General features: G+C 41.6%; 1 protein-coding gene across 1 annotated transcript in view; it reads left to right on the top strand.

Annotated features, from left to right (window-relative positions):
- The first annotated feature begins 1,722 nt into the window (after positions 1-1,722).
- The window catches only part of LOC138638733 (cytochrome P450 2K6-like), a 28,756-nt gene continuing 10,416 nt past the window's right edge, over positions 1,723-20,062 (top strand). Inside the window, exons 1-5 of the mRNA XM_069728274.1 lie at positions 1,723-1,846; positions 13,326-13,522; positions 15,403-15,565; positions 18,595-18,744; positions 19,154-19,314. Of these exons, the coding sequence (XP_069584375.1) occupies positions 13,349-13,522; positions 15,403-15,565; positions 18,595-18,744; positions 19,154-19,314 (648 nt within the window). The 5' untranslated portion in view covers positions 1,723-1,846; positions 13,326-13,348. The remainder of the gene's footprint in view (positions 1,847-13,325; positions 13,523-15,402; positions 15,566-18,594; positions 18,745-19,153; positions 19,315-20,062) is intronic.

Genomic DNA, 20,062 nt, shown 5'->3' with positions numbered 1-20,062 from the left:
AAACAAGTTCATAATAATTTAGAAGCAACAATACTAGTGTTTTACCTCAGGAAGAGTTCAGAAATCAATATTTTGTGGAATAACCATGATTTTTAATCACAGCTTTCATGCGTCTTGGCATGCTTATAACCAGTCTTTCACACTGCTCCTGGCGCAAAAACGTTAGCAGTTCTTTGTTTGATGGCTTGTGACTATCCATCATCCTCTTGATTACATCCGAGAGGTTTTGGAAGGGGTTCAGATCTGGAGATTGGCGGCCCATGACAGGGATTTGAAGTGGTGGTCTCTTAATTTTTGCCAGAGCTGTATAAATATACATATATGTTTATATGGGCCTTACAATAATAATGCTAGATGTTTAAACTCACTGGAAAAACCCATGCATTCAATATATAAAGAATAAAAAAGGACCGTAATGGGATACCTTTTCACCCCAGAGTTTAAACAAGGAACTATGTTATTGAAAGTTTTTTCCTCATGATTTACTCACTAGGATGTGTTATAAAACTGCCATTTATAGAGGTTCAAGATGTACAATCTCCATCATTCCTGAGAATAAACAAACTCGACTCCTTTTGGCAGGGCCCCGATGCAGAATTAATCCCAGCCTCCTTTTGTGCTAAGAACTACTAACCATTAACAATCACCAAGCAAAGTAGAAGTCTCCAAATCAACTTCTGTTGCCAGTCTTTGTTGACTTCCACTCAATGAAAGTGGTCTTTTATGATCTACCAGCAAACGAAGAGTTATGGGACTTATCCACTATCCAATTGCATTCAAAGGTACTGGATTTTTTCCTTTTTTCTAGACAACTAATTAAAATAAAACAGAGACAAATCGTAAAACCATATAGCTCGAAATATTAACATAAATCAATTAGAAGCATTTTCTGTGACCTATAAAATGATCATTTCAATGTTAATAAGTAGTGATGAGCGAGTGTACTCGTTGCTCGGGTTTTCCCGAGCACGCTTGGGTGGTCTCCAAGTATTTGTGACTGCTCAGAGATTTAGTTTTCGTTGCCTCGGCTGCATGATTTACGGCTGCTAGACAGCTTGAATACATGTGGGGATTCCCTAGCAACCAGGCAACCCCCACATGTACTCAGGCTGGCTAGCAGCCATAAATCATTTTACTGTGTCAACAAAAAGTAAACCTCCAAGCGGTTACAAATACTCGGAGACCAACGAAGCGTGCTCGGGAAAACCTGAGCAACGAGTATACTCGCTCATCACTATTAATAAGTAACCTAGATAAGTTACTCCTGCTTAAAAATACAGCAAATCACGAAGCCATCATTTTTTCTTCACAAACAGTGGAAAAAATTACTCTATATTTACAGACTGTTGAGGAGCATACATATGGTTACAACCCTGGCTATATAAATATATATATAATTCATAGGAATGGTCGGCATCAATGTACAAAGTTCACGTAAAGCATACAACACCAGCATAAGTAAATGAAAAAAAAATGAAGGGCGGTGGGTGCAGAGAAAAAAAAGGGAGAGGTGGCGGGAGTCTTAGCATTGCGTTCACAACATATTCAGAGAAAGTATTTTCCCATAATGATGACAGTATTGGCCCAAAAGAATGATCAAGCCGAAAGAGACAAAAGCAGAAAGTGATGCAACAAATGTGAAAGACCGATGACTGCAAACACTATAAAAAGTCCACAGTAAATCAGAGAGATCATTATCATATCCATGTGGTTACACATAATGTTTATGGACCTGCCCTTCTCAAGTTTCACAGATTCCGCAAGTCAGCAAAAGGTATAAATATTCTTTCAGCGCTGGCGACACCCAGTTCATTCACAGATTGAGAAGAGAACATCAAACAGACAGGTGAGCAATTATGTTCTCCCCCACCACTCATGGCATGCAGCCTATTATAGGGATGATTTTTTTTCTAACACTAGACTAGATCACCCATTGACTTCATGTGAGAAACGATGCCTCGTCGTGTTGGAATGGGGTCTCGAAACTATCAGGACTGTCGATCTATTTTTAAAATGTTTTTTTAGTTTCCAATTTAATAGGAAAAACAAGATAATCCTATATTTATGATATATTTTAATAACTAACAAAAATAAAGTAAATGATATTACAATGCAAGCTTTCGAGACATCTTAGGTCCCATCTTGGCATCAGGCCTGTGGAAGAGACCTACCTAAGAAGCCCCGAAAGCTTGCTTTGTAACATCATTTATTTTATTTTTATTAGCCATTAAACGGTATCAGAACTGCAAGATTATCTTGTTTTTCTCACTGAGAGCATTCTTTTCTCAGCTGGCTAACACTTTTACCAAACTCCTATTTTTAATTTTCAATTTAATGTCACATTTTCTTTATATATGTAGATGTGCAATATGAAAAAAAAGGAATATGCTGATGACAAATAAATAAAAAATATATAAATAGCCAGGACAAGTGGACTACAATAGCACTGCTGATTTAAAAATGGACCCAAAGACCATATATAGTAATTAAAAGTTTAATATTTGACAATAAACCACCTTAAATTATTTTGTCTTCGGATCTGTCTTTAAAATCGACAGCGCTCTTGTAGTCCACTTGTCCTGGCTATTTATACAAAGGAAACCTTTCTGTGGATGATGCAGCGACTGACATTCATCCATTGATAGTGGTTGTATTTCACACGACTCTAGCAGGTGAACAGACTACGGTAATCCTCAACTTCATTACTCAAATAATCGCTATGTAGCTTTGCTATAATAAAGAAATTTACATTTATGAAGTATGCCATAGTGCTATACAGGAAGAAATATTTCTTGATATTTAACCCTAACAATGTAGCGATGGTGACTAAGTTCAAAGGTGTAGATGAAGCTCAAACACTTTTTAACAAGTTTAAAGGGACTCTGTCACCTGAATTTGGCGGGCTCTGTTAACGGTCCGATGGGTGGTGTTTTCTCTCCTTTCATGCACCCCTTCCTTTCCCGCTGGCCGCAATATTGTCTTGAATGCGATTCGGTTTCCTCCGTAGTACACGCATGCGCAATGCAATCTCGTCTTGCTCACGTGCAGTATGCTTTGCCCAACTGCGGGCGAAGCCGAAAAGCATTAGTGCGCAAGCGCCGGCACACTATGTCCCGGAACACAGCAAAATATATATGAGGGTATTCATTTTATAGGAGAGGAAGATAGTGCCAATAGAGACCTGGGCACAAATAAGTAAGTTGGGGGTGGCGGTGGCATCGGGGGTGAGGTTAGAAAGATTAATAATTTACGAAAGAATAGAGGTACAGAGAGATACATAAAGTGTATGTATACTAATGCCAGAAGCCTCGCCAACAAAATGGACGAATTAGAATTAATGTTGTTGGAGCATAATTATGACATAGTGGGGATATCTGAGACATGGCTGGATGAGAGCCATGACTGGGCTGTTAACGTTCAGGGTGTTAGGTGTTGAGTTCCCAGTTCTGCACAGGGGGAATCTTGAACCATCTCCGCTGCGGTCTCCCATTCTTCTCCCACCCCAGGGGAGCCTGCTCAGCAGAGACGTCAGTCCCAGCATCTAGCTCAGGCTGATACTGGATGACTGGTTTCTATTGCCATTCCAGGCTCTGTCTTTGTAGCCAGCAGTGATCAGCAGCGAGCAGGTCTTTCTGGGACTAAGTCCTGCTTTTCTCACACTGAACATGCCCAACGAACGACCTCCCATTGGTTGTCGGGGGCCACATGCTCAGGTCCTGTTGCGGCTCCTATTGGTCCATCTGGAAGGTCTTGTAGCATTGCCGCTATAAAAGGTTTGCATCGCCTCTCAGCCATGCGCTAGTGTACATTTGAAAACGTGTGTGTTGATGAGTGCAAGTCATTCTTTAAACATCCCCTCCCTTGTGTATGACTGCTCACGTAAGGTGGATGTCTGCTATCTAGCACCTGGCTGAGCTATCAGCACAATAACACACAACACAGCGTCTAATTGCTGTGACCAAGAGTGTGCCGCCGTGCGCTATTAGAGCACTTTCCTTACCCAAGCCTGGGTGGTTAGTGGTGTCCCACAGAGTGGCACAGCACGCACTCTTGTGCATGTAAGTTACTTTCTCAGTTACTCTGATACTCCAATTGTGGCGTAGAGCGCAAGAACTCTAATCCTGTGTCCTGGGGCAGAGTTCTGTGACTCCTTGCTTACGCTCTTGATGCGGTACTGCGGCCCTGTGACGCAACAGGGTTCACTTCCTTCATACAGGGTGAAGTTAACCCATGTGTGTATACACATTGTACCGCCATGTAGTCCGTCATTTCTTAGCAGCATGTTCCATCTCGACACGGTGGACTCCGGGCTGCGAACGCACCTCATACCTTCTCTCTAATTATTTGGTGCGTTCCGCTAGCCCTAACACAGGGCTATAGTCTGTTCAGAAATGACTAAACATATAAGCGAGGGTGACGGGTGTGTCTATATGTAAAATCATCCTTAAAGGGAACCTGTCACCCCGTTTTTTGAGATTGAGATATAAATACTGTTAAATAGGGCCTGCGCTGTGTGTTACAATAGTGTATGTAGTGTACCCCGATTCCCCACCTATGCTGAGAAATAACTTACCAAAGTCGCCGTTTTCGCCTGTCAATCAGGCTGGTCAGGTCGGGAGGGCGTGTTCACAGCGCTGGTTCTTCCTCAGCTTCACGTTGGTGGCGTAGTGGTGTCCGCATGTTGAGGTGACTAATCCACTGTGGGCACGTGAACAAGCAGCGCGCGATCTGCTCTGTCATCCCTTTCGTCGGTGGGGGCGGCCATCTTCCTGGGGCCGCGCGTGCGCAGATCAAGTGCTCTGCTGCACGGGGCTTCAGGAAAATGGCCGCGGGATGCCGCGCGTGCGCATTAGAGATTGCGGCGGCCATTTTCCCAAAGCCGAGTTTGCATCTCGGCTTTGGGAAAATGGCCGCCGCGATCTCTAATGCGCACGTGCGGCATCCCGCGGCCATTTTCCTGGAGCCCCGTGCAGCAGAGCACTCTATCTGCGCACACGCGGCCCCAGGAAGATGGCCGCCCCCACCGACGAAAGGGATGACAGCGCAGATCACGCGCTGCTTGTTCACGTGCCCACAGTGGATTAGTCACCTCAACATGCGGACACCACTACGCCACCAACGTAAAGCTGAGGAAGAACCAGCGATGTCACCACGCCCACCCGACCTGACCAGCCTGATTGACAGGCGAAAACGGCGACTTTGGTAAGTTATTTCTCAGCATAGGTGGGGAATTGGGGTACACTACATACACTATTGTAACACACAGCGCAGGCCCTATTTAACAGTATTTATATCTCAATCTCAAAAAACGGGGTGACAGGTTCCCTTTAAAACCCATCCTGTGTGATAATATAGGTGAATCTAATGAAAATATAGAGTCCCTGTGGGTGGAGATAAGGGGAGGGGGAATAAATAATCAATTACTGATAGGGGTTTGTTGTAAGTCTCCAAAAATAATGGAAGCAATTTAGAATATCCTCATAAAGCAAATAGATGAAGCTGCGACTCAAGGAGAAGTCATTATTATGGGGGACTTCAATTACCCTAAAATAGATTGGGGAACAGAAACCTGCAGTTCCAGCAAAGGTAATCGGTTTTTGACAACTATGAGAGAAAATTACCTTTCACAACTGGTTCAGGACCCAACAAGAAGGGGGGCACTGCTAGACCTAATATTAACCAACAGGCCAGACCGCATAGCAAATATAAGGGTTGGAGGTCACTTGGGAAATAGTGATCACAAAATAATAAGTTTTAATGTATCCTTTAATAAGATGTGTAGTAGAGGGGTTACAAGGACACTAAACTTCAGGAGGGCAAATTTCCAACGGATGAGAGAGGATCTTAGTGCAATTAACTGAGACGATATCCTGAGACACAAAAATACACAAAGAAAATGGGAGACATTTATTAGCATCCTGGATAGGACCTGTGCACAGTATATACCGTATGGGAATAAACATACTAAAAATAGGAGGAAACCAATATTGCTAATTAGAGCTGTAAGGGGCGCAATAAGTGACAAAAAGAAAGCATTTAGAGAATTAAAGGAAGTAGGTAGTGAGGAGGCATTAAATAAATACAGAAAATTAAATAAATTCTGTAAAAAGCAAATCAAGGCAGCAAAGATTGAGACAGAGAGACTCATTGCTAGAGAGAGTAAAAATAATCCCAAATTATTCTTTAACTACATAAATAGCAAGAAACTAAAAAAATGACAGTGTTGGCCCCCTTAAAAATAGTCTGGGTGAAATGGTGGATGAGGATGAGGAAAAAGCCAATATGCTAAATGACTTTTTTTCATCAGTATTTACACAAGAAAATCCCATGGCAGACAAAATGACTAGTGATAAAAATTCCCCATTAAATGTCACCTGCTTAACCCAGCAGGAAGTGCGGCGGCGGCGTCTAAAAATCACTAAAATTGACAAATCTCCGGGCCCGGATGGGATACACCCTCGAGTACTGCAGGAATTAAGTACAGTCATTGATAGACCATTATTTTTAATCTTTAAAGACTCCATAATAACAGGGTCTGTACCACAGGACTGGCGTATAGCAAATGTGGTGCCAATATTCAAAAAGGGGACAAAAACTGAACTCGGAAATTATCGGCCAGTAAGCTTAACCTCTACTGTGGGTAAAATCCTGGAGGGCATTCTAAGGGACGCTATACTGGAGTATCTGAAGAGGAATAACCTCATGACCCAGTATCAGCACGGGTTTACTAGGGACCGTTCATGTCAGACTAATTTGATCAGTTTCTATGAAGAGGTAAGTTCCAGATTGGACCAAGGGAACCCAGTGGACGGAGTGTATATGGACTTTTCAAAAGCTTTTGATACGGTGCCACACAAAAGGTTGATACATAAAATGAGAATAATGGGGATAGGGGAAAATATGGGTAAGTGGGTTGAGAGCTGGCTCAGGGATAGGAAACAAAGGGTGGTTATTAATGGAGCACACTCGGACTGGGTCGCGGTTAACAGTGGGGTACCACAGGGGTCAGTATTGGCCCCTCTTTTTTTAACATATTTATTAATGACCTTGTAGGGGGCATACAGAGTAGAATTTCAATATTTGCAGATGATACTAAACTCTGCAGGGTAATCAATACAGAGGAGGACAATTTTATATTACAGGATGATTTATGTAAACTAGAAGCTTGGGCTGATAAATGGCAAATGAGCTTTAATGGGGATAAATGTAAGGTCATGCACTTGGGTAGAAGTAATAAGATGTATAATTATGTGCTTAATTCTAAAACTCTGGGCAAAACCGTCAATGAAAAAGACCTGGGTGTATGGGTGGACGACAAACTCACATTTAGTGGCCAGTGTTAGGCAGCTCCTACAAAGGCAAATAAAATAATGGGATGCATTAAAAGAGGCATAGATGCTCATGAGGAGAACATAATTTTACCTCTAAATAAGTCACTAGTGCGACCACACTTAGAATACTGTGCACAGTTCTGGTCTCCGGTGTATAAGAAAGACATAGCTGAACTGGAGCGGGTGCAGAGAAGAGCGACCAAGGTTATTAGAGGACTGGGGGGTCTGCAATACCAAGATAGGTTATTACACTTGGGGCTATTTAGTTTGGAAAAACGAAGGCTAAGGGGTGATTTTATGTTAATGTATAAATATATGAGGGGACAGTACAAAGACCTTTCTGATGATCTTTTTAATCATAGACCTGAGACAGGGACAAGGGGGCATCCTCTACGTCTGGAGGAAAGAAGGTTTAAGCATAATAACAGACGCGGATTCTTTACTGTTAGAGCAGTGAGACTATGGAACTCTCTGCCGTATGATGTTGTAATGAGTGATTCACTGCTAAAATTTAAGAGTGGACTGGATGCCTTTCTTGAAAAGTATAATGTTGCAGGGTATATACACTAGATTCCTTGATATGGTGTTGATCCAGGGAACTAGTCTGATTGCCGTATGTGGAGTCAGGAAGGAATTTTTTTCCTCAATGTGGAGCTTACTCTTTGCCACATGGTTTTTTTTTGCCTATGGTTTGAACAAGATGGACTTAAAGTCTTTCTTCAGCCTTAATAACTATGTTACTATGTAACCTGCGATGGTTAAGGCTCCTTTCACACATCATTTTTTTGCCATCAGTCGTAATCCGTCAAATTTTTTTAAAACACGGACCTGAAGACTGATGCCGCCGGATCCGTTTTTTCTCATTAGCGATGGATTGCGACAGGTGGCCTCATGTTTCATCCGTTGTTCGCTGGATCCATTGAAAATTGTTTGTCCGGCGGCCGGAGACAACGGACAAAGTAACTTTTTTGTGTACGTCGAACAAACGGACAGCAACGGATCCGTTACCATCCGTCGTTTGCTAGAATGGAAGCCTATGGTGACTGTGGATTGTGACTGATGGCAAAAAACTGATGTGTGAAGGTGCCTAAGGGCCAGCCATCACTGTAACACACTGCCATCACCTGCCAAGTATGAGGCCAGAACACCCTGTGAGCCCGCTCCATACACTCACTACTGTCTTGCGCCGCACATGTGGGCAGATGTTGGTAAATGGTTTAAACGCCTGTGTACCCATATTAGCAGTGGCAGCGGTGTATAATGTACCTCAATGACTAAGATGATGTTTTATTATGCAAGGGAAATAAATAAAAACACAGAAAAATTCTCGCAGACAACAAAATAGTAAGTGCCATAAGTATCAGATTGCACAAATGTAGCCATTCAAATCAATAACGGCAGATATAAAGAGCAAAGTGCAGGCCATATACCGGTAGTTGAAATCTCCATAGATACTGAATAGGACTATAAAATATAACAGGTGTAGAGACAAAGACAGCATATATTGATCAATAGTGTCATGCACAGGAAAGCCCTAATTTTCTCTTTGTATCACCCCTATGAACATCCCTGCCTTAACAGGCAGGGTGACATTCTAAGATATGCTAATTCTGCCCTTGCTCACCATAGGCTGGCCCTAACGTGTCCCAATATGCCCTTTATTACTTAAAAATATTTAGAATTTAGAGTCCTTAGTGGTTGATACCTTTTTCATGGTAACAAATTGCAAGCTTTCGAGACTACTCAGGTCTTTTCATCAGGCATAGACTAAAAGAAATTCTGGAGAATCACATATTTATGCACAACACATCACAGAAGAAAAAAAAAAACATAGATAAGATAGGTGACATGAAGAATAATTACCATGAGTGATAAACAGTTAAGTCCATAAATATTGGACTAGTTCTTATATAAGAAAGGTTTTATTGTCCTCTGATTGAGGTCTGGTTCTGTTGTGATGAACCCACATGGTCAGAGGGGCAAAGTCTTTAGTTCCTTAGTTGATGTAAAAAGACAAATCCATGCAACACATTCATTCCTGCACTAAGAGTGTCAAAGGTCATCATCAGCTTATATTCCCATAATATTCTGTCTCTTTGAGATTTTAAGTTACCTTTTAATACAAGTAATTTCATGTCCATAATGTTATGATTGGGGAGACAAAAATGTATTGCCACAGTTAGATCCATTAGTTTTTCTTTTATTGTATGGGGATGAGAGTTAATTCTTGTTCTCAGTTTCTGCCCTGTCTCCCCTACATACAGACTCCCAGTTGGACATTTAGTACAAATGATTAGGTACACCACATTAGAAGTGACGCAGCTAATAGTACCTAGTATCTTGTAGTCTGGTTATTCTGTTTCATGTCATCTGTCTTATCTATTTTTTTTTCTTTTCCTGTGATGTGTTGTGCCTAAATATGTGATTCTCCAGAATTTCTTTTAGTCTATGCCTGATGAAGAGACCTGAGTAGTCTCGAAAGCTTGCAATTTGTTACCATCTTTTCAGTTAGCCATTAAAAGTTATCAACCACTGAGGACACTCAATTCTAAATATTTTTCTATCCACTGGCTAACACCGTACCAAGATATATATCTTTCCTGTATCAAAATAGAAGATTCCAGAATGTACCGCATCTTTATGGAACTAAAACCACTTTTTGAAGAAACGTGCACAAATGGACAGCGACATTTTTTTCCTATCTAAATGCAAAAAGGAGAATCTAATCCCCAAAGGACTCTGGATTACAAATCCATTTTTTCATACCTGCAATACCCATTATGCACAAAACCTTTGTCACATTACTTCTGAGAGATTACGGAATCACCTTTTGCATGTCTGCTACAGCATTAAGGGTAAAGTCCAAGGTCAATTTGAATCTTTGAGGAAAACACTTTCAGAAGACATAGAGCAAAAAATTACAACAATACTACAACAAACAGTACCGAAGCGACTTCAGGACCTTCCTAGAGGACCAATGGGAGCTTCTGTAGTACCTGAGCATGTGACCCCCGACCTCCAATTAGAGGACTTACCCTGGGCATGCTTAGAAGAAAAAGCAGGACTTAGTCCCAGAGACGTCTGCTCGCCGCTGACCAGTACTGGCTACAATGGCTGAGCCTGGAAAGGCAGCAGTAACCATCTGCACAGTATCAGGCTGAGCCAGACGCTGGAACCGATGTCTCCGCTGAGAAGGCTCCACTGCGCCTAGAGAAGAATGGGAGACCGCAGCAGAGATTGTTTGAGATTCCCCCTGTGCAGAGGCGGGAACTCGACTCCTTACACCTGATACCAGGAAGTCCAAGAACAGGGACATTTTACATGCCTCCCAAAATCCACAAATCTGGAAATCCAGGAAGACCAATTATTTCATGTGTGGGCACCCTTACTGAGCAGGTATCTGGATGGGTAGAGGTTATTCTTAAACCCCTGGTAAAGGATACACCCAGCTTCTTTCAGGACACAACTGACCTATTGAATAAACTATCAGCAATAGGTCCTCTACCAGAAGGAACCATCCCGGCCACCACGGATGTGGAATCTTTGTACTCTAATATTACACACCAGGATGGATTAAATGCCTGCAATTTCTCCCTGGAAAACACAGGGACTGATGCTAATTCTGTGCTGAAACTTATAAAATTCATCCTCACCCACAATTACTTTGAATTTGACAACAAGATCTACAGAAGACTGATACAGGAATGTGAAGTAAAATGACCCCACAGTATGCAAATATTTTCATGGCCAGGCTTGAAAGCGACTTTTTGTCCTCATGTCCCATTAGGCCTCTGGCCTACTACCGCTACATTAATGATATGTTAATCATCTGGACGGAGTCTGATCCACGGCTAAAGATGTTCCATGAACAGTTTAATCAATTTCATCCTACCATCAACTTGACACTCAACTTCTCCGGCACTGAAATTAACTTTTTGGACACCAACATTAAGCTGCCGAACAATGAAATAGAAACATCCCTGTATCAGAAGCCAATCGACCGCCCAACATACCTTAAATGGACAGTTTCCATCCAAAACACAAAAAAAATTCTATTGTCTACAGCCAAGCCATCAGATACAATCGTATATGTTCCAACCCCATGGATAGAGCTGAACACCTTAGTCACCTTAGAAAGACCTTTTTGAATCAGGGCTACCATCCAAGAATAATTGAAAACCAGATTACCTGCTACATTACAAAGCTAAAGAAAAAATCAACCGGGTGCCTCTATTGGTCACCTACAATCCAAATCTGGAGGTGCTAAGGGGAGCTGCACGGAAATTACAACCTTTACTCCAAAAAGATGCCCACTTACAATTCATTTTTCCAGACCCCCCACTACTGTGTTTTAGGCAGCCCCCACATCTAAGAAGCATCATTGTCAAGAGCTCCCTGTCCTCTCCCACAGCTACAGGTATCTTTCCTTGCAATCAGAAAAAATGTAAAACTTGTCCATTTATAATGACAACGGACAAGATAAAGATCCCCAGTTCACATCAGGACTACAAGATACCAGGTACTGCGTCAGCTGCGTCACTTCTAATGTGGTGTACCTAATTATTTGTACTAAATGGCCAACTGGGGGTCTGTTTGTAGGGGAGACAGGGCAGAAATTGAGAACAAGAATGAACTCTCATCGCCATACAATAAGATAAAAAATACTGGATCTACCTGTGGCAATACATTTTTGTCTCCCCAATCATAACATTGTGAACATGAAATTACTTGTGTTAAAAGGTAACTTCAAATCTCAAAGAGACAGAAGATTTTGGGAATAATGACCTTTGACACTCTTAGTGCAGGAATGAATGTGTTGCATGGATTTATGTCTTTTTACATAATCACAACAGAACCAGACCCAATCAGAGGACAATAAAACTCCTTATCTAAGAACTGGTCCAATATTTATGGACATAACTGTTTATCACGTTTATCACTCATGGTAATTCTGCTTCATGTCACCTGTCTTATCTATGTTTTTTTTTCTTTCTGTGATGTGTTTTGCATAAATATATGATTATCCAGAATTTCTTTTAGTCTTTGCCTGATGAAGAGATCTGAGTAGTCTCGAAAACTTGCAATTTGTTACCATCTTTTCAGTTAGCCATTAAAAAGGTATCAACCACTGAGCACTGTCAATTCTAAATATTTTTATATCCACTGGCTAACACGGTACCAAGATATATATCTTTCCCATATCAGTAAAAACAATTAACACAAGAAGACAAGAGAACAAGGGGTAGGATTGAAAAATACTGCAATCAGTGAGTATACATATAGAATAACTCATCCTAAAATAAAAATACTGCTTATGACAGTGTACTTTAAAGTCACGAAGTTAACACTCAATGCAAGAATATGCGTGAAGCTCTTATCTCGGATCATTACACCTCTGCTTGATGTGTTTTTCCTAAGCAGTAGAAAGTCCCTCAGAAGTTAATATTGGGGTCTTGTAAAGACCCCTATGAGCGCTAGCTGTGACCCATCTAGGGTGCACGCTACAGTCAGCCGCTTTTCAGCAATTTAACAAGATGGATCCCTCTATTGATTACGAGCGTAGATCTTATGCATCCCCAACATGACACACTGGTATTCTGCAGCCGCTAGGAAGAATGTGTTACATACTACTGCGTAGAGCACCAATTTTACAGGACAATATCATAATGGAAACACTATTTGTATAGAACAGCATACATAGGAAAATCTTAAAAGGGAAAGTCTTACTGCCGCACACGCTATAATGTATGCACTTAACACTTCTCCATTCTTCATACAACAGCGAGTCTGAGAAGGGTCTGGGGGGACAGGAACATTCTCTTGGTTGAGTCGCTATTCTTGTTTTCTTCCATCAAATATGGTTATTGAATTAATTTAAAATTTTTAATGTGGAAAAAAATAAATATTCATTCTTTATACATGGATGAAGAGTTCTGTGACTTGGAATATGGATGTAACTGTTTTTGATACAAGTTGTTTTTTATATGTTCCTAGATTTTACAGATCCAAAGTTCACCATGGACGCCGTCTCAATTCTACTGTTTGCAATTGTCTTCCTAATCTTGGTCATTGTGTTCAACAACAACAAGAATGAGAAGTACCGGAATTTTCCCCCAGGACCGACACCGTTGCCAATCATTGGGAACATGCACATGGTCAACTCAACAAAACCCCACAAATCTTTTTTAGAGGTGATAACAAATTGTCAGAATAATATCCATTTCAAATCTTACAATCTCCCAACGCGAGAATTTATATTTTTACTCCTCCTTTAAGGTTCCTGAAAAATCTGCATTCTCAAGCCTCATACGCATAAAACTGCCAACGTTAGTCTAATGTGAACGGGGACCTCAACCTTTCCCTATTCCTCATTGTCACTCTAACCCTAATTCAAACACTCATCCTAGTCCTAATCTTAGTCCTAACCTTAGTCCTTAATAAAAATGAGCGAACAATGTCGGCTCCCTCCTTATTCGGCAAGCTACAGTGCTTACTGAAGAAGCTGCATTGGGAACCCGGATTCCTGGAGCGCTCCCGTAGCTGAATGTTGCGGCTGTGGGATAGTCACAACACACAGGCTCTCCATGCATGGGTTGTGACTGTCACACTGCCGCATCATGTGCAGGTGCGGCGCCAAACTGCTGATTATCGGGAGCACTTCAGGCATCCGGGTTCCCAATGCACCTTCTTCGGTAAGCGCTATAGCTTGCCGAATAAGGAGGGAGCCATCGATGTTGACTCATCTCTAGTCCTTATCCTCATACTTATCATTCTTTTCACCCTCATCCATGTGGCCAAGAGGTGAAGATGTGAAGATTTTTAAAAATAGAGAACAAGAATTATTTCAACATGGCAAACCCTTTTTAAATGAAACTAGTCTGAACATTGGCTAATGAAATTGCATCCAGCTATATAGTACCGACTTTCTAACTGGCTCATAGAGGGGTATCACTAATGGTGAACCCCTCTATGATGCCTATTTGCTTTAAAAAGGCGTGGAAATGGACTGTCTTATCAAGTCGACCTCCTTCAAAAATGGTAGTATTTTAGCTATGCCGGAACAGCCAATTTACTTGCAGTACCGAATAATTCCACATGGTGTGCTGCTCAATCAGTTTTGCACGAGTGATCAACTGGTCATACACAGATGTCCCGATTCTCATGTCATCAAAATCAAGGCCAAGGAAAAATAGTTTTACCGTTTAGACCTTTAGGCTGTCTGTGAGAATTGCACATAGCAGCATGTTATCAGTAGTGTTGAGCATTCTGATACTGCAAGTATCGGGTATTGGCCGAGTTCTGATATTTTTGTGATATCGGAAATCGGTATCGGAGTGTGCATATGGTTCCAAGGGTCTGGAGGAGAGGAAACTCTCCTTCAGGCCCTGGGATCCATGCTAATGTAAAAAATAAAGAATAAAAATGAAAAATATGGCTATACTCACCCCTCTGAAGAACCCTAGCTGTCACCGCTGCGAGCGTCCGCCTCCGTTCCTGAGAATGTAGTGAGTGAAGGACCTTCGATGACGTCGCGGTCAGGTGAGCGGTCACGTGAGCGGTCAGGTGACTGGTCACCTGATCGCGACGTCATTGAAGGTTCTTCACTCACAGCATTCTTAAGGACGGAGGCGGACGTTCGCAGCGGTGACAGCCAGGGTCTATCGGAGGGGTGAGTATAGCCATATTTTTTATTTTTATTCTTTATTTTTTACAATAATATGGATCCCAGGGCCTGAAGGAGAGTTTTCTCTCCTTCAGACCCTGGGAACTATCGAGGATACATTCCGATATTTGTGTCCCATTGACTTGTATTGGTATCGGAACTCGGTATCGGCGAGATCCGATATTTTGCCGGTATCGGCCGATACCATCCGATACCGATACTTGCAAATATCGGAAGGTATCGCTCAATACTAGTTATCAGTGGTCCAAATTGTAATAAGACATAATGTTCTGTATGTATAACAATACTGGAATATGTAGATTGCCCTTTACATGTGGAATATATGTTTACTTTATAAGCTATAACTTTTTTTTATTTTCTTGTTTTAATTTTTTTATTGGATTGTAGATATCAAAGAAGTATGGCACAGTATTTAGCCTCCAGCTTGGACAGGAGAAGTTGGTCATCCTCACTGGTTATGAAACGGTGAAAGATGCACTTATGAACTACGGAGAGGAATTTTCTGGAAGGCCGGTCTCACCAATAGTCTCTGTAACATCAAACGGATATGGTAAATATTTCTGCATCTAGATATTATTCATTACATATGGCTCGGTTATTTGTAATTGCTGCCATTAGTTGTGGATATCTATATTTTTGGAAACATTAAGCATATTCGGTAGGTTTAAAAGGGAACGTCAATATCCCCACGATCTAGAACTTTAGCATTCCTTAAACTAGCACACAGGAACAATGTCATGATGCAAGAAGTTAACTCTAAAGGGAAGCTGCTATCAAAAATATCCTACTGTTTAGATCAGATTTTTGTGCTTAATATTTATTTTATCTATCACAATCTGTATTAAAAAGACAAATCCAAAGTCTTGAAATTTTCACACTGGCCATTCAGCATTTTTAGACTAACTTAGTATCATAGAATCCTAGAATATTGGACTTGGATGGGACCACCAGGGTCATCGTGTCCAACCCCCCTGCTCAATGCAGGATTCACGAAACCATCTCAGACACATGTCTGTCCAGCCCCTGTTTGAAGACTTCCATTGTAGGAGAACTCAACACTAGGGTTGAGCGAAACGGATCGGTCATTTTCAGAAGTCGCCGACTTTTGGTAAAGTCGGGTTTCATGAAACCCGACCCGATCCCTGTGTGGGGTCGGCCATGAGGTCGGCGATCTTCTTATCGGGTATCGGAATTCTGATACCGAGTTCCGATATTTTTGCGATATCGGGAATCGGGATCGGGATCCATATTTATGTGCAAAATAAAGAATAAAAATAAAAAATATTGATATACTCACCCTCGGACGCGCCTTGGTTCTAACCGGCAGTCTCCCCTCCTAAGAATGAGCGAGTGAAGGACCTGCAGTGACGTCGCAGCTTGTGATTGGTCACATGAGCGGTCACGCGACCAATCACAAGACGCGACGTCATCGAAGGTCCTTCACTTGCTCATTCTTAGGAAGGAAGGCTGCCGGCTAGAACCAGGGCGCGTCCGAGGGTAAGTATATCCCTATTTTTTATTTTTATTCTTTATTTTACACATTAATATGGATCCCAGGGTCTGAAGGAGAGTTTCCTCTCCTTCAGACCCTGGGAACCATTAGTATCCCATTGCACTGCATTGGGTTTCGTGTTTCGGCCGACCCCGACCCCAACTTTTCTATAGGATCAGTTGCTTTCACTCGACCCGACTTTTGAGAAAGTTGGGTTTCGTGAAACCCGACTCGACCCTATAAAAATAAAAGTCGCTCAACCCTACTCAACACCTCTCGCGGCAGCCTGTTCCACTTATTGATCACCCTCACTGCCAAAAAGTGCTTTCTAATATCTAATCTGTATCTTCTCCCAGAATCCCGCCCATTGGCGCCTGTGTCACATGACTGCGGATCGTCGATTGGTTGGCATGACAACCAGAGGTCTCCAGCAGACCTCTATGATTGTCACTGCGGTTGGCGCTCATAGAAAATCAGCAATTCTGCTACATACAGGCGATCTGATCATCGCCTGTATGTAGCAGACGCAGACGCGATTGGGTTATGGCAGCTTGTAGTCTACCATGGAGATTATTGAAGCATGCTAAAAGTAAAAAAAATAAAAAAATAAAAAAATAAAATTTTATCTATCTATCTATCTATCTATCTATCTATCTATCTATCTATCAATCATCTATCTATCTATCTATCTATCTATCTATCTATCTATCTATAAAAGTTCAAATCACCCCCCTTTCACCCCATTCAAAATAAATCAATAAAAAAAACAAACATACACATATTTGGTATCGCCACATTCAGAATCACTGGATTTATCAATAAAAAAAAAAGAATTAACCCGATCGCTAAACGGCGTAACGAGAAAAAAAGTCAAAACGCCAGAATTTTGTTTTTTTGGGCGCCGAAACATTGCGGTAAAATGCAATAATGGGTGATCAAAAGATGATATCCGCGCCAGAATGATATTGTTAAAAACATCAGCTTGGCATGCAAAAAATTAGCCCTTACCCAATCCAAGATCCCCAAAAATGGAGATGCTACGGGTTTCGAAATACTGCACAATTTATTTATTTTTGGTAACAAACCTTTTTAAAAAATGTCACCACTTAGATAAAAAAAGAATCTAGACAAGGTCTATGTCATTTTAAGAAAGGCTAGGCTACACCGGTACATGACAGCAGTTGCCGGGCAACGATCCTTGGTATAGTAAACAAAGGACAAAACTTTCTAAAACTTTCACATACTTCAACCAATGCACAAAAAAAAAAGTAATGGGAAAATGGAAACACAACTCCAATTTTCTTTACACGGTTAAAACGTTTTTTAGTTAAACTAAGGATAAAGAAAAAAAAAAACTCTGAGATTTTTGGTATCGCAGTAATTGGACAGATCTGGAGCATCATATTACCGGGTAAAATTTTCTATGTCAAAGGAAAAATAATAAAGGTGTAGCTCCTGAAAGAAGAGTAGGAAAAAAAAGTAGGGGTTAAGCTTTTGCCCAATTCTTTTATAGCATTTATCCTTTTGCATACCACTAGAGGGAGTTAATTGCAAATGCATTTATATAGCCTCCATGTAATAAATCTATATGCAGAGGTTTAGGTTTATAGATAGCTGACAATGGCTGTAGGGGCAGAGACCCTTATTCCGGTGATGTATTATTTACTGGGCTACTTTCTGCAATATTGATAATGTCACGGCTTTATCTGCAGCGGATCTATCAGTTCTTGGAACGGTGACCCCTGTACAACCTTGCTCACAAAACTGCTTGAAAGCAGTCTGTGAATACTGTGCATAGGCAGAAACTGAGAATCAGTGTTGTGGGCAGGGTTGTACAGAACTGAAGAATATGGAGGACTAAATGGCAGCAAGTTTACAAGTCCTTTAATGATAAAATCACTGTTATACCAGCAGCAGGTTATGAAAAATTCAAGTAGCCCATTAACTTGTACAACGCTGGTATCAGGGTCTCTGTCTCTACATCACGTCTGATTGATGAGTGTACACCAGTTATAGAAGTCTACCTAGACAGAATTATTCATTGAATGCCCAGCATGATGGATTATCCCGTACTTATTTTTATTCAGGTGTTCTCTTCTCCCATGGAGAGAACTGGAAAATGATGAGAAAATTCACTCTGTCGACATTGAGAGATTTCGGTATGGGGAAGAGAAGTATAGAAGATAAGATCATGGAGGAATGTGAAAACTTGATGCAGACATTTAGATCTTATGGAGGTAAGGACAGCTCCAAAACACCAAAAAAAGTGTCCAAAACACCATTTATTACCTTATTGATGCAAGTGGGGCGATAGCGTGGCCCCGGACGAAGCGAGCAGCGAAACGGCGCCCGTCGGACGGGAGGGAGAGGACAGCTCCACGATGAACGTCCTGACCAGAACTATCATCCTACTTGCATCAATAAGGTAATAACGGTGTTTTGGATACAAAATACTCACAATATTGGTGATTAACTTTAGGCGGATGGATGTTGTCGTTATTGGTCACAACTAAGTATTATATTCTGGATTGTTTAAAAAGGGAACATATAGGTGTAATATGTTGGCAGTGGCACCACAACAGACTGTTTTTGGACATCTTCCAGCATAAGAGACCACATTTGACCACATCTTTGACTTACTTTTAGGAAAACCCTTTGACAACCAGTTTATCATGAATACTGCTGTGGCCAACATAATTGTGTCCATACTACTGGACCAAAGATTTGAGTATGACGACCCAACAGCGTTGAAGCTCATAAGTTTAATTAATGAAAATATCACGATCATCGAAACTACAATGGTCAAGGTAGGTTTCTCTAAACAAAATGCTACGTTTAGTAGTTTAGAGCTTTTGCACCTTGGTGAATAATGCCAGTACCTTTTTTTCCCATTCCACTCATATCACAAAGATCTATACACAGGGTCAGGCATGGCCATCAAAGTATGGAAGATTCCACAAGTGAGCTCAGGCCAAAAAATAAAGAGGAAGAAATCCCAGTGTGGAGATGACATTGGAGGCAATCACCACTAGGATCAATTTCTTAGGCTGGGTTCACATTGCGTTGCTGGCGTCCGTTAGATGGACTACGTTACACCACGGCATAACGCGGTGTAACGCAGTCCGTTAACGCCGCCATTAATTCCTATGTCGGAATGTCCATTGTGGGCGTGCGCTAGCGATGTGCCGTCATTGAGTTATGGACCCTGAGACGCGGGCTGCAACGTTTCCGGGTCCGTCACTGCTAGCGCAGATGGAGCTAGCAGATGCCTTATCTGCGCTGGCGGGATGGAATGTCGACACTTGCGTTAACAGCAGCCCGTTAATGTATGTGTTGAACGGGCTGCTGTTAACGCAATGTGAACCCAGCCTTATGTGAGTTCCATCATTACACTGTTTTTTTTTTCATGTCTTCAGGAGCACACCATTTCCCTGCCTTCCACTTTCCTGCTTGCAAGGAGGCGGCGTGCTCTTGAAGACTGTCAGTTTGCGCCAACAGCATTGATGATCAACTGGCTCAAACGTCGCACTCTCTAATTCTACCAGTATAAGCAGC

The sequence above is a fragment of the Ranitomeya imitator genome, chromosome 5, assembly GCF_032444005.1.
Source record: "Ranitomeya imitator isolate aRanImi1 chromosome 5, aRanImi1.pri, whole genome shotgun sequence".
NCBI classification, from domain to species: domain Eukaryota; kingdom Metazoa; phylum Chordata; class Amphibia; order Anura; family Dendrobatidae; genus Ranitomeya; species Ranitomeya imitator.
The sequence above is the reverse complement of the archived record's forward strand: the minus strand, read 5'-3'. Positions and strand labels throughout refer to the sequence as shown.